Genomic DNA, 14347 nt, shown 5'->3' on the forward strand with positions numbered 1-14347 from the left:
TCTTCTAGAACTAAGCTCCATCAGTTTGCCAAGCAGGACCAAGAATCACACAAGGCTTCACATTAACATGTTGGGTCTTTGTGACGCAGGCCTAACAGCAGCATGCATCACAAGGATAGAGAGACGGAGATAAAGCACAGGAAAAGGGGGATGACGGCAGAGAGAAGGTAAGACAAAAGCATGAAGGAGACGAGGGATTCTCTGAAGACCGGGCTTTGTAGTCTGCCTGGTTTTAATTTCGTCCGCAGCTCTGCTCTGTAATTCTCCCTGGTGATTAAAACTAGAGAAGGATGGTGATTAGTTCTTGAGCTTTGATGGATTGCGCCTGTCACACGTGAAATCTCAAACACCTCTGACTGAGAGACGATGCTTTTGAACAGAATGTTTTCTACCTCCGTGGGTTTTTATGACTTGATGGGACAGAAAGACCGTTTTGATCTCTCATTTCTCGTCCAGTCCTTTGTTGTCCTTTTTAACCATTTCAGTGTTGATACAAATCCAATATTAAATATTGGAATGTGGTTTTTTTGCTCACTAACAACGAAGCTTTTTAGTTTCTCTGTTTTTTTTTGTTTGTTTTTTTTTCTTCAGCACATAAAGATGACAAAAAGAAACTTGTGAGCAGAAACAATTCTCGGCAACACTTTATCTAAAGGGCCATACATAAAACTGACACGAGACTGTCATAAACATGTCATAACACCTGTTACAAACATGAAGGAGTCTTTATGAATGTCTTCATGAAGCGTCATTCAGCAAATAATGACACTTTTAACACAAAGCTGCATTAAAAGTGTCAATTTGGCAGTATTCAGTAAATAATGAAATATTTAATGCAAAATCCAATTAAAACTTGCATTAAAAGTCAATTTAAAATGTCAACTTTGCATTCAAAGTGCCATTATTTACCAAAGGCCCCTTCATCACCAGAGTTATGAACTATCATGAAGACTCCTTTATGTTCATAACTGTTGTTATGTCATATTGCTGAGTTTCCTGTCAGTTTTATAAACTTCACATAAAGTGTCACCTGATTCTCTCTGTGCAAAGCAACCAATAGTCAATAGAAAACCACTCACCTCTATCTAGATATAACTGATTACATGTACATGTGAGGGTTATTTTATCTCTTTAATTTACTAATTTGTAGTGAGATCCACTTAAATTGTGTAAAAGGTGTCTTTTTTTATGCTTGTTTTTAAACGTATCTAACTGAAAAAATGATGTAAGCAGATTTGGGTGATTTTGCTGACAATAATCATTATGGTCTTATGTAGTTTGATCTACAAACTGTTTTTCTTCGAGCTGGGCAGTGTTCTTGACGCTGAACCGAATGACGTAATCTTTCCAATTTCTCCAGATCTGTCAGCGTCTGCCTCCTGCTGAAGGAGAACAAGTGATTGTTTCAGCGGTTGAGTTTTCTGCGCTCAAATCCACAAAGGTCATTCATTTTCATCTCTGCATTGTTTTGCTGTCACTGGCTGAATTTAAAACAGTAAGCTTGGGGAAATGAACATTCAAGTTGTCTCTGAAAAAGTTGCTGTAAAAAAAGAAAAAGCGACCAAAGTGTGGCAACATGTTTTACAGTTGTCGTTTTTTTTTTTTTTTTTTTTTTTTTCCAATCTAAGCTCATAAAGTAGACAAGCAGCAAAAGAGGAAAGTTGTAAAACATTTCCACTGCGATTTTGGTCTCAAGAAGCTAAAAGTGCAACAATTTCCTCTCCACAAATAGACTTTGGGTGTTTTTTTTTTTTTTATGTGTAACCCAGAATACAACATCCGCTAACAGGCGTGTGTCTTAATGCTGGAGAGATGGAACAGTAATACAATATCAATGTGTCACAGCAGATTGCATGGCAGTGTGTCTGTGTGGAGGAATATTGCTGCAGATGGATAATAAAGTAATCTGTTTCTGGATCTTGTAATTTGAAACGGTCCTCATCCCCCAGCAGCTCATCTCCCATCTCATCTCAGGCAGAATTAGATTGGAGAAAGCGACTGCGGCTGTGGGCTCGTCAGCAGGGATGCTGAGACGTTTGTGTGTGTTGGGAAGCATTTCCCCTTTCCGTTTTTCTCTCTCTCTCTCCAAACACACAAGTCAATCACCCCCCCTCCCCCCCATTATCATATATTAACGTTATCGCCGCCGTGTTCTGCTTTATTCGGCTTCCATTCGACCGATCCCTAAGTGTGACTGGATGCCCGGCTGTCTGGAATGACTTATTGATTTTCTCTTTCCCATTTCTTCTTCCATTCCCCCCCTCAATTTGTTCACCTGTGACACTGGGCCGCGTCGGCTGGATGGAGGCATGAGTCTGACGGAACCAGCCTGTTTGCATCGTAACCTCTCTCTCATTACCATCAGCAAGAACGTGTCAAGTTGAAGCAAAGTGGACAGATGTCTTTATCTTTGACAGCAGAGCTGAGTCGCAGAATGTTTGTGAGCCACTATGGTAAAATTATGAATGTGAAAGCATGCGAAAAGACGTTTCTAACCTTGTGTAAATATAAAGTTGAGCTTTGTCAGTGATTCTAGTTATCTTCTTTGTGTAAGCGCATTTTAATTGGTCATTAAATTGCACAAATGGGGATTTAAAAAAATAAAATGTGCTTAATTAAACATGCAATTTTGGAAAAACAAAGTTTTTTGACAAAGTTTTTGTGCTTCGTTGAGGCGGTATTTCAATTTCCTTCATCTGAAATGTATGTTGTTTTTCTTTTACAGAACTGCAACAGAAACACTTTTTTCACATGATGTCAGTTTGTTTGCGGTAGCAATGTGTTTATTCATCGGCCTCCTTGATATTTTGCAGCTGGCTCCACCAGAACTCTCACTGCTTCTCAAAGTTCATCAAAACTTGAGTTTTCATTTGAAAGTGTTGAACCCATAGCTCCATAACTTCAGTAAAATCACAGACTACAATTTCCCCAAAATGTTGCATAAATAGCTGCTCCCAAGGAGGCGGGGCTTGTCGCTCCAACGCCTGAATAAGACACAGATGTCTCCTCTGATTGGCTTATAGGTGACGAACACTAGCACTATGGCTGAATTATGAATAATGTCTTATCTAACTGTTTACATTCGTCGTTGCCATGATTTTTCCATCCATTCATTTTCTAACGCCCTTGTCCCTAGTGGGGTCAGAAGGTGCTGGTGTCTATCTCCAGCGGCGTCACCCTGGACAGGTCACTAGTCTGTCGCAGCCATCATTTTCCATTCATCTTAAAATTGTGCAAATTGACATTTCGAAAATAAATTCACATAATAAATACATACCTATTTTGGAAAAAAACAATTTTTTTGATGTAAATCTTTTGCACTAGGATGAAGGGGTATTTTTTTGTTCATATCAAAATTAGAGTATTTTGCAAAACTTCAACAGAAACACTTTTTTCACATCATACGAGTCACATGATCAACAACCAGATGTTGCTACTGGAATGGAAAAGAAGAGGTAGAGGACAGGAAGTGGTAGAAGGAAGAACAACTTATTGTGTTAACAAGCCTATTCAGATGGCTATGATAACTAGGATCAATATGATTGAACTGAAGTGACTCTTGGTAGAGTGCCTTGAGACCACATTTGTTGTGAATTGGCAGTTTATGAATCCACTGGACTGAATTAAATGAATGATATTTCAAACTTAAAAACTATCACTATCAGTATCAGTATTGGCTGTGATACCAAGTGAATGTTGATTCACTTGGTATCAGATCAATATTAAATATTCAGTATCGCACACCTTTAATTGCCAGCATGTCGGTGTCATGGTAACCTGCAGCACAACGTCCTGCCTGTCACGCAGCTACGGTTAGACTGATAGTCAAAGTAACTGCCTTCTGAAATATACCATCACAAGTGAAAACTGTAAGATTTCTTTTTAGCGTTTTTTATAACCATATATTCATTTTCTTACATGCAGAATGCCATTACAGAGAAAAATGCAAACATATTTAGCTTCATAGTGACGCCTCCCAGAGATGGCATCACGATCAATTCGCAAAAATCTTGCAAAGCAGAAAAGTCATGAGCTCCCCCATCACACAAACACACACACACACACACACATGCACACACTGCTGTTGTGTACAAACAGTGTGCACACACTCTCTTGCGTGTGCTCAGTCTGCTCCATGCTCACAGTATCGTCGTCATTAACGACGGTGGAAAAAGTCAACGTTGAAAAGCCGATGACACTTGACTGGGGGAGACGCTGACAGCGAACGGCATAAATGCAGCTCGTCGTTTGGATCGGAGGGAAGGGAATCTGTTGGAGTCGGTGGCACATTCTGCTAAATAATTGAACACGGCTGTGTGCCCAGAGCTTTACTCATTAATCAGATTTATGTGAGTCCTAATCAATGTCATCTCCTCTGGGGTTTTCTCCTTGCTCCTCGTGTTCGGTAAGTCGGAGTTAAAAACGTTACCGAGAGGAGAATGTCAAATCTATTTGTAAATACACTTTGACTGAGAGAGAAGTTCATTTTTTCTTTGACTGTATTTTTTAAGGACAGGAGATGTCAAAAAAAGGGGAAAAGAACAATCTTTCGCCACCTTAAATGCCTCCATTGCTGGATTAAAAAAGTGGAAGTGACTCCATCAACCATGGAGCTTTAACCTTTGACTGTTTAAGTTTTATATGACAACGATGCCTGAGCCCAGCTGAGGTCAGCTATTTTATAACACAATTTTGACAATCTGCGCACAGATGATTCCTAAAGATTCTGTAATTGGTAATTAAAAAAACACACAAGGCAAGAGTCATTTTTAGTTTTTCAGACATTGCCTAGAATAAACAGGGAGTGAGGGAGAAGGCTTCATATTGAGCTTTTAGAGAAAACGCAGAAGGAGGCAGGCTGCCACCCACAACTTCTTAGAAAGCAAACCGACTCCTGGAAGTGGAGCCCGGCTGATCGAACTCTGCTGCTCTACATGGTTCTCTTGGCTGGCCGCAAAAACACCAACAATGCTCAATACGATCCCACTTCTCCAGTCGATTCAAACTGAACATGCAGATAGAGTGACGAAGATGTGTTCAAAGCCTGCAGTTAGATTAATATTTATCTGAAGCTTAATACCAACAAATAACCTACAAACACATTTTCAGTTTTAAGAAATTATATATTTTGAAACAATTTTTTTTGTTTTTTATCATATCATAGATACTGTATTAACAACAAATATAAGAGTAAAAATATGCTAAAGTACATCCAGTTCCAAGTAGTCAAACCGGGACTTTTTATTAATATTAATTCTAGTCATCAAAATGATATATATATTGACAAAATTGAAATATTACTTTAACCCCTAAATCTTCCAAGATATAAGAGTAATTACTGCATGACCAGTAGGGCACATATGCAGTTCACCAGTTTACTGACCAACTGATTTATCTGAACCAGCTTCCTGCCTTCTGGGAGATCAGTGATCGACCGATACTAACGTGATCAACCACTGTCCTCTTCTGCTCTGCCCTGAGAGGTTTGACTGTTAACCCCTCCCACCAGCTCATGTCTGCATGTTTGCAGTAAACAACAGTTGCTCCACTGTTGCCATATTAGGGGCTTTCTTGCTATATTTAGCCACATTTCAAACAAACAAACAAACAAACAAAAACAAAAAAATCGGTATCGGCCAGCATCAGATTCGTCGATTTTAAAGGTCAGGCTTTTTTAAAGGTCGGTGATTGGCCGAAACACTGCAACGGGTGCAAACAAAAAACCCTGAAGACAACGCGTGTGTTTCTGTACCTTGATTGGTATCAAAAATATTGACGTTCTTGGTGAACTTGGAGGTTTGGTGTCCTCCGCCTTGCCGCAGGCCTCCCAGCAGGCACAGCCTCCCAGCAGAGTCCCAGACCACACCGCCGTAGGTGCGCTTACACGGCAAAACGGGCAGCGAGGTCCAGGAGCGTGCGTCTGTGTCGTACACCTCGAAAGCTTTCACCGGTCGCTTACACTGACGACCACCTTCAGGAAGACAATTGTGTGTTTTGTTTTGACTTTTATTATTCTGGAAAAGGTGCCAAAAGCAGAGTAGGAAGTCTATTTACTCTGGAGTTACCTGCAACATAAAGCTTGTTGCCCAGCAGGTGGCAGGTGGCGTCGTAGCGAGGAGTCGGCATGGGAGGAAGTAGCGCCCAGACGTCCTTTCTGAGGTCGTACTGCTGCAGGACGCTGCGAGGGAGCAGGTCAGCGGCCATGCCTCCGACAGCCAGAGCACGGCTATCTGCCTCAGACAGACGTTTTAGGAAACTTCTCTTTAGTTGATCACAACTGTTCATTATAATAAAAAAAAATAATGCAACAGCATTAATGTACAACAGATCCCCATTCAGTCTTGGCAGATTCACCGATTCGCAGATTTTTTTCCCTCTCAGATCCCTCAGGGAGAGGAGAGCAGCACCGCCGATACGTCTGTGTGTGAACGCCATCTGTCTGTTCCAGCAGACGCTGACAGGCGCGACACTAAACACACACTCGTTTGAGGCTGAAAACAGAGCTAAACCCACAGCGAGCGCAACACTTCAGGTAGAAACGGAAGTGCGACGCTGATGTTAAAGTAATCACACCTCTACATAATAAGTAAATCAGTTCCCTTTAAACACAAAAGGGATGAAAATAATTTAATTACTTTTTAGTTTGTTTTTTTAATCACACATCTCTGGTGTGACGCATCAATAACTTCCCACAGCCAATGAAATTGCTCCATAAAAACCTATTTGACTTCTGAATGCTGAGTTTAACCTTTCAGCCAAAATCCTGGATGATCAGTGTTTGAAAAGTTTTGATGCATGGAGACGCCGACATGGACGATTCAGGATTGATTTACAAATGTCAGAACTCGATTGGCCTAATAACCTGGGTTGATGTTATTTGGAGGAATGGAGAAAGGAAGAACTGTGACATTTTATGTTCAATCCATAACAAAGTCACATGGAAAAGGCCAGGAGACCACACACACACACACACACACACACACACACACACACCACACACACACACACACCCCCACACACACACACACACACACACACACACACACACACACACACACACACACACAACACACACACACACACACACACACACATCCAGGCAGTGTAAAAGGTCCATAGACTTATGCAGTTGAGTCAAAAATCATCAGAATTATCTTGCTGTGTGAACCAGGCATTAGTGACATCAAAGTTTTTCTCTAACCATGAAGATGAGAAGAAATGAAAAACGGTCAGTAACATTTTACTGGGCGCTCCTCCTGCTCCAACAAATGCATGGCCTGTTGTGTGGAAGCTCTGAGATGTTCAGTATTTTTCGGGCGTGGAATTAATAGAGAAGTGATGAGCAAACAAAACGAACCAATGAGAAGCAAGCATCAACATGCGCCTTTGAGGTTATATTTAACTCTGCTTAACAAATTACCTCGACTCCTGTTACGGCTTTATTACATGTTACGCCTACGCTTCCATTTCCTCCCCTTTTTTAAGCTCATCAAAGATTTACAAGCGTTTGTAAAAAATTGAGAGCGTCCCTCCCATCCAGGTCAGTCCACAGATGTTCCACGGGAAGCTGAATCTGGGTTGTTTGGCTCGACATGAATTGAAGATGGCAGTTTCACAGGAGCGAGCGACAGAGACTGGGAGGATCTGCTGGGATGAACGGGATAAACTGCAGGTGTGAAAAGCCTCAACACACTCATCCAAGAAGACTGAGAGCTTTAACTGCTGCCAGCGGGGCTTCAAAGCCCCCCCGCCCGCCCGCGCCTTCAATTCAGCTCCGGCTCTCCATCGTGTTTCATCCAGTTCTTCCCCTTTCATTTGTTGCTTTTTCTTATTATTTTTACATAAACCTGTTCATCTGCATTTTCTTTAGAAGAGGCTAAACTTTAGCATGGCAGTTATCACCTTGTCAAGAAGTTTATTTCTGATGAGCAACGAGCCTGTTGAACAAGTCTGAGATGATTGATGGTGATTTTTGTTTGGGCAATTTGATTTTAATCATATCAAATTGGACTTGATTAAAGCAGCTCCTTAATTAGACAAAATGAGAAAATTGTGGACATCTTTCCTTTTGTTATTGTTATTATCTGATTGAAGAGCTGAGCTCATTTCATCTCGGAAACTGTTTTATTTTCAGAGGATTCATGGCGAGTAAGAAGATCAATCCAGAGGAGTAACTGCGTAACCGTGGATACCTTTCACAGTGATGGACACGCCCATCAGGGCCTCCCGCAGAGCGCTCCTCTTCCTCCACCTGCCTTCCTCTGTGTTGTACATCTCCACCACCTTCAGAGGGCGCTGGTCTTCTCCCACTCCGCCCACCACCAGGATCTGCTTCCCCAGCACGGCCACGGCCGCGCCTGCGCGGGGGGTGGGCATCGGGGCCAAGCCTATCCAGCGGTCCCCCTGAACACACACGGCAAAAACATAAGTTAACGAGGTGAGAATTTCTCCCTAATTAATAAATAATAATGATAATAATAATAATAATAATAATAATAATAATAATAATAATAATAAAGTATCTGCATCTCCATCTGCATCAAACGTCTGTGCTGAACCAGAAAGATTTTCTGTGGAGGCTTGACTGAGCCACTTTGATTCCAAACATCAGTGTTTTCAACATAATTATTTTCTTTTTTTGTTTTCAAATGCTATATTCTTTAAAGCCTTACTATGTTAATAAATATAAGAGCATAGAGTAATATTGTCGCTGCTGCCACCACCTGTTTTGGAGGTGAACTACTTGTTCCACAGCTGTGGAAACAACCAATCCCTTTGCAGCACTGACCCCCCCACCTCCACCACCTGGATACGCACCTGCATTTCCTAACAGTAGCTAGGAAATGCAGGTGGGTTTATGGTAGCAGCAGTTTCTGAATTACATTATCACGTCAAAAGTGTAAAAAGTTTACTTTTTTAACAACATATCTGCCAGAAATTGTTCACATGTAGGAATGTCAGGCCTGTAGTTTTCACACAGAGGATTTTAGATTAACAGAATAAGAGTGCAGAAGTTTCTCAATGTACTGTACACGTTCTATTATAAACACATTTTTTTAAATATAAATAAAAACCTCATCAAGTTTAGCAAATAAATAAATAAATCACTCCTAATATGATTATCATACCGAAATATCTAAATAAGACTAATTTCTAGAGAACATAAAAAATAAAAAAGATTAAAAAGACTCAGTATGTCTAATTATGCAGCATCATCATCCAGGTGGTTCTGATTGGTACCTCAGGAGAGTACAGGTCCAGTTCGGGACACGGCCGGCCCGCAGCGTCGCAGCCCCCCAGCATATACATCTGCCCCCCCACCTCACACAGAGAGTGGTAGACGCGGCCGCAGGGCAGACGCGCCAGGCTCTGCCAGTGGAACTCGTTGGCACTGGGGAGCGCCATGACCCGGAACCAGAGGACGGGTCAGGAAACGATGGGGTGGAGGATGTAGGAGGGGGGAAAGCTGGACCTCAGGTTCTGTTGAAGGTTTCTGCTGAGGAGTCAGGGGATCTTCAGGCCGACTCGACGCTCTGCCATGTCACTCTGCTGGGCCCTGCAGAACCGAGCAGGAACAGGAAGAAGCCTGTTAGTATTCCCACACACAGTGAGACGCTCCGGCTCCTCGCGTTATGCAACGTGAGGGTTTCCCACGCCAACGCACCCGAGGTCCAACAGCAATGACTCAATAAAGATGAAGATCTGCCTAACTCTGTTTTCAGATATTATCTGCATCATCTGAGCTCCAACTTTATGCTGCATTCTCCTTCTAGTCCAATTGTTTCTAAAAAGCATAAGGATGCAGCACTGACCACACTGACCAGCACTGACCACACTTATTAAACATTTCTCTTCTTTTTATTATTTTTGCTTCATTTACTGGCGCAGTCATTTATATGTCAAACTGCTTTTCTTGCCCTGTAATTATTTTAATGACAGTTAAATCATTAATCAATTTATATATTTATCTCAATTGTAGAAAATATTTTTTTTGGGGGAAAAAAGCTTAAAAAAATATGAACAGTGGGAGTGAAGAGTGAAGTCCAGTTTCATTTAAGTACATTATTGGGTCATTTTCCACTGTGTGTTGCTCTGTGGGATAAAAATATGAGAAAATGTTAAAGGGTTTAAAGATTCTGAAAAAACTTTACAAGTCAGTATCTACAATTATTAAAGGACAACATTATATGTTTTCCAGGTACACAGTGCCATTTTGAAGCACAATTAAGTATCTATGCCATCTCCAGTTGTTATAAAAATGCTGTATTTATCAAATATGGCTTTAAAGGAATTTTACTTTGCATTTTAATGCATTGAAATTGGGTCTCTGTCTCTTTAAGAAACTCCTGCTCTTTCTGAAGCTCCACCTTCAGGAAGACGTCACATCATGGCTCCTCTATTAACCCTTTATAAGGCAATTTGACATAACACTGCCTCTTTAATTATCCAATGCAAATTAAAGTACTGTTTTAACTTCATTTTTTAAACAGAACTCTTTTATAAAGCCCTGGGAAAGCAGCACAGAAACTGACTCCTTTTTTTCTTTCTTTCTTTGGTTTCTTGCTCCTGCAGACGCTCAGCAGGTTGATCCAGTCAGCCAGAGAAACGCTGGCCTGTGTCATCCAGCGCTCACCCCAGAGGCCGAGGCCTGTCTCTCCACAGATGATTGGAGGAACCCGTCATCCGCCTGCGGTGTGGGCTGTCAGCTATCTGTCAGTGGAGGGAGTAGTTCTCTTTTTCACGCTCTGCTCACCATCCTCTGTTTCCCACTTTTGAATTTTGAATTTTACAATCAAATTGAAAATGTCTGCCTGTGTTTTTAGCTCTGCTTATCTTTCCCCCCACATACTGTTATATTGCTAATAAGAATTAGCAGTACTCATGATTTCATTTCTTCATGTGGCATCATTTATGTGTTATGAAGTACACACACATCCTCATGACCCCAATTAATACGATGGCAGTATAGTGATGAGTACAAAGAGGAAGCTAAGGGCAGACATTAGATTTAACATTTTTAAGTTTTGGAAACATTTCAAAACTTTCAAATGTATACACACAAATTGATTTTGATTTATTGTTGCATTACAATAAATACTTTTAGAGAATTTTAGCAGTTATAGGAGACAAAATACATATTATTATCCAGCTTGGTTGCCTAAAAAGTTTGGTTCATTTGGGGAGGTATGAATGCAAAATCAAAATCTGATGTGGACCGAAAAAAGCGAACTCTGGTGCAGTTCCAATGCATGATGTAAACGCCAAGAAGACATAGTCACGCTTGGACCACTTCCTTTTGGAGCAGGAAGCTGGAAGTGGACGAGAGTGCAGGACATTTCCAGGATAAATTAAATCAAAATAAACGCTCAAGTCCAGCACTGGCAGTAGAGCTGGCGACCAAAGACAAAAGAGAAATCCTACAATCGCTAAAATCTGACATTTTTGCTGTGAAGGATGTTGCGCTCAATGTCTTCTTTTTTGTGCAGTTTCCTTCACTTGGTACGGCGCCACCAAAGGTGAGGAGGGGAACAGGCTTTTCAAAGAGTGTGGTTGATTTCACACAGTGCAGTGTGAAAGAGAACCACAGCACCTGAAATATAACTAACATTGCAATTTTTGTCCCCAATCAAACCGAGTCTAACGGATTGTATGGCATGAAAACACCGTTAAAGAGAAGCAGGTAAGGTTGATTGGCAGAACTTCCCATCAGCAATGATGTTACTGCAGGACATTGTCTCTGCTGCAGAGACATGGAGCTGATAGCATGTCTTCACATGTTGTCATACAGCAACTTTCTTCAGTCAGATTCAGCTTGAAGATCTGACTCCTGATTTCAATTATTTAATAGACACAAATAAATGGTTTGAGTAAGAGTGACTTGAAGTTGTCATGTTAAACACTTAATGAATTAAGTTATGAAAACTTAGTAAATTGAGTTGGATGAACGTAAAAAAATGAGCTGATCAGACGTAGGATATGAAACTGGCATTGAACTCAATTGTTTCAAGATAAGTAAAGTTGCTTTAAGTAAATTAACTTAAGTTGGTTAGATTTGAACATTTTAAGTTAATTGAACACAAAAAAGTAAGTTGTCATCGCTTTGTTGCGCTTTGTTGTAGTTTCTAGTGCCAAAATGTTCGTACATTTGAAATACAATAAACTGACGTACAAGTCGCTTTTTTAGCAATATTGGTTAAAAATTCACTGGTTCCACTAGCAGATTATTCCACGTTTTTCCATGTTCTGCCAGTGGAACAAAAGCTTTTTGATAAAAATGAAGAAATTATTGATTTAAAACAATCTTCCATCTTGCTGCTTGTAAGTTAGTTATTATTTCAAGGGTTTTAGGATGAGCCCCAGAAAATAGAGCTTTTTCGCTTTTGCACTGTGATGTTTGAGTTACGACATCATTTCATTTCTCTTTGGGCTCAATAAAGTATGTCTGAATTTGGACTGAAGTAGGAAACCTCTGCATGCAGCTGCTTGCTGTGGATTTTGTGTTGGGTTTTCAGTTTGCAGCAGGAGGAGTGAAGCAGCATGCCACTGTGCTGGAAGAAGAAATTGAAAACCGTGAATCCTTTTCCAGCTCGGTAACACAGGAAAATCCAATTTCTCAGTGTTTGACCTCAGACCCAGTCACCGGCTGACTGACTGTCAGATCTCCAGGTATAATCTGTGAGTTTCCACTCACACTCTGTCCTCACTTCAGGAAAACTTTATTACTTTGAGGACATTTATTTAACCAGCTAATTTAGGCATCGTTCTTTTCACTCTGAATCATTTTGTCACGCGGTAAAAGTTAACACAACCTACCATAACACAGAACAGACAGCAGCAGCTGTGTTTTTAACTTTCACCAGCAATCTGTTTGTTTTCCTCCAACCTCAAGTCTTCATCTCCTCCTCATAAAAAGCAGCTGTGGCCTTGCAGACTGATCTGCCGTCTCTCCTGTTAAATTTTCTATCTTTGTTGCTGTGATGTCAGGTGCTTGTATTTTTTTTCTTTTTTATTAGATTTTTTTTCTCCCACCCTGTCATCCCTCAAGAGCTTTCTGCTTCCTGCACGTAACCCACTTCTGGTGCCTACATGCCTGTTTTTTTTTTCTTTCCAGGGAGGAACGGGGGTGGAGGTTTATCACTGATGAGGGAGAGGAAGCGTGGAGGATAAACCCACAATGCATCACGGGGTTTTATTGCCTCTGCCTTAAATTGTGGCCATGAAAACAACCTTCTGTGTCACGCAGGCGGCGAGCGACACTAACCGTGACCGCCGGAGTCGGGGCGGCTTTTCAGGACGCGGGAAGGACTTTGGACTCAAATTTAGACAGAAGAGTCTTTCAGCAGTTTGTCCTTTTGAGCTTCACATCCTCCCCTTCCCAATTCTCCCTCTTCCCCCTCCCCCTGTGACCTCCCCCATCACCTCCCCCCACTCTGTCTGCTTTATTATTGCGCTTCATCTACCTGTCACACCTTTGATCACCTCGCAGGCGCCGGAATGAAGAACAAAGAGGAAAGACAAAGAAGAGCGTCCTTCAAAATAAAATCTCCCTCGTTTTCTTTCTCTTTTTTTTTGTTTTTTTTAGCGAGCGAGGACAGGTTGCCATAGCAACAGTTGGGTTCCTCTCTCTTTCCTCACACAAGTCTTTTTTTTAACTTTGCACATGATTGCTTACAGCTCAGTTCACTGTTAAAAAGGCAGAAAGATGAAAACCAAAGGAGCGAGTCGCCCTCCGCCAGGCCGCCCTCCGCCAGGCCGCCCTCCGCCAGGCCGCCCTCCGTCAGGCCGCCCTCCGCCAGGCCGCCCTCCGCCAGGCCGCCCTCCGTCAGGCCGCCCTCCGCCCTCCGCCAGGATGCCCTCCGCCAGGATGCCCTCCGCCAGGTCGCCCTCCGCCCTCCGTCAGGCCGCCCTCCGCCAGGCCGCCCTCCGTCAGGCTGCCCTCCGCCAGGTCGCCCTCCGCCCTCCGACAGGCCGCCCTCCGCCAGGCCGCCCTCCGCCAGGCCGCTTGCTTAAGGAGCGGGAACCGGCTCGCAGGGTGCGTTAATCGGCAATCTGTAACCAATTTAGGTTGCCGTATCGTTATTTATTCTTTCTTTTAATTAACTGCTTGAGCAGCTTGAGATCAACAGTAAGCCCACCAGCATCCTCTGAAGTGATTCACAATCAGCATGCTTCCAAGTTGCAACTTTTAATTAGGCTGTGTTTCTGCCCTCCCTGCGCTCGCGCTCCAAATGGGGAAGACTCACTCTGGAAACCGGAGCACAGTGAAAAACGTCTTCTTCTTTCGAACCGTCTGTCCAGGTCTGAGTGGCTGCAGAACGACAGGCAGGATGAGCAGCAGAACCGACTG

The 14347-nt window shown here is 42.1% G+C and overlaps 1 protein-coding gene across 3 annotated transcripts in view; it reads right to left on the minus strand.

Moving 5' to 3' along the window:
- Positions 1-14347, minus strand: part of klhdc8a (kelch domain containing 8A) — a 42806-nt gene that overhangs the window by 9844 nt on the left and 18615 nt on the right. For all 3 annotated transcript variants that reach the window (XM_055023946.1, XM_055023931.1, XM_055023937.1), the window contains 4 exons: positions 9241-9556; positions 8193-8403; positions 6066-6230; positions 5753-5971 (listed from right to left, as the gene is read on the minus strand). In XM_055023946.1, the coding sequence (XP_054879921.1) occupies positions 5753-5971; positions 6066-6230; positions 8193-8403; positions 9241-9405 (760 nt within the window). In that variant the 5' untranslated portion in view covers positions 9406-9556. The remainder of the gene's footprint in view (positions 1-5752; positions 5972-6065; positions 6231-8192; positions 8404-9240; positions 9557-14347) is intronic.

Source organism: Poeciliopsis prolifica, unplaced genomic scaffold (assembly GCF_027474105.1).
Source record: "Poeciliopsis prolifica strain line A6 unplaced genomic scaffold, Auburn_PproV2 SCAFFOLD003, whole genome shotgun sequence".
Classification (NCBI taxonomy): domain Eukaryota; kingdom Metazoa; phylum Chordata; class Actinopteri; order Cyprinodontiformes; family Poeciliidae; genus Poeciliopsis; species Poeciliopsis prolifica.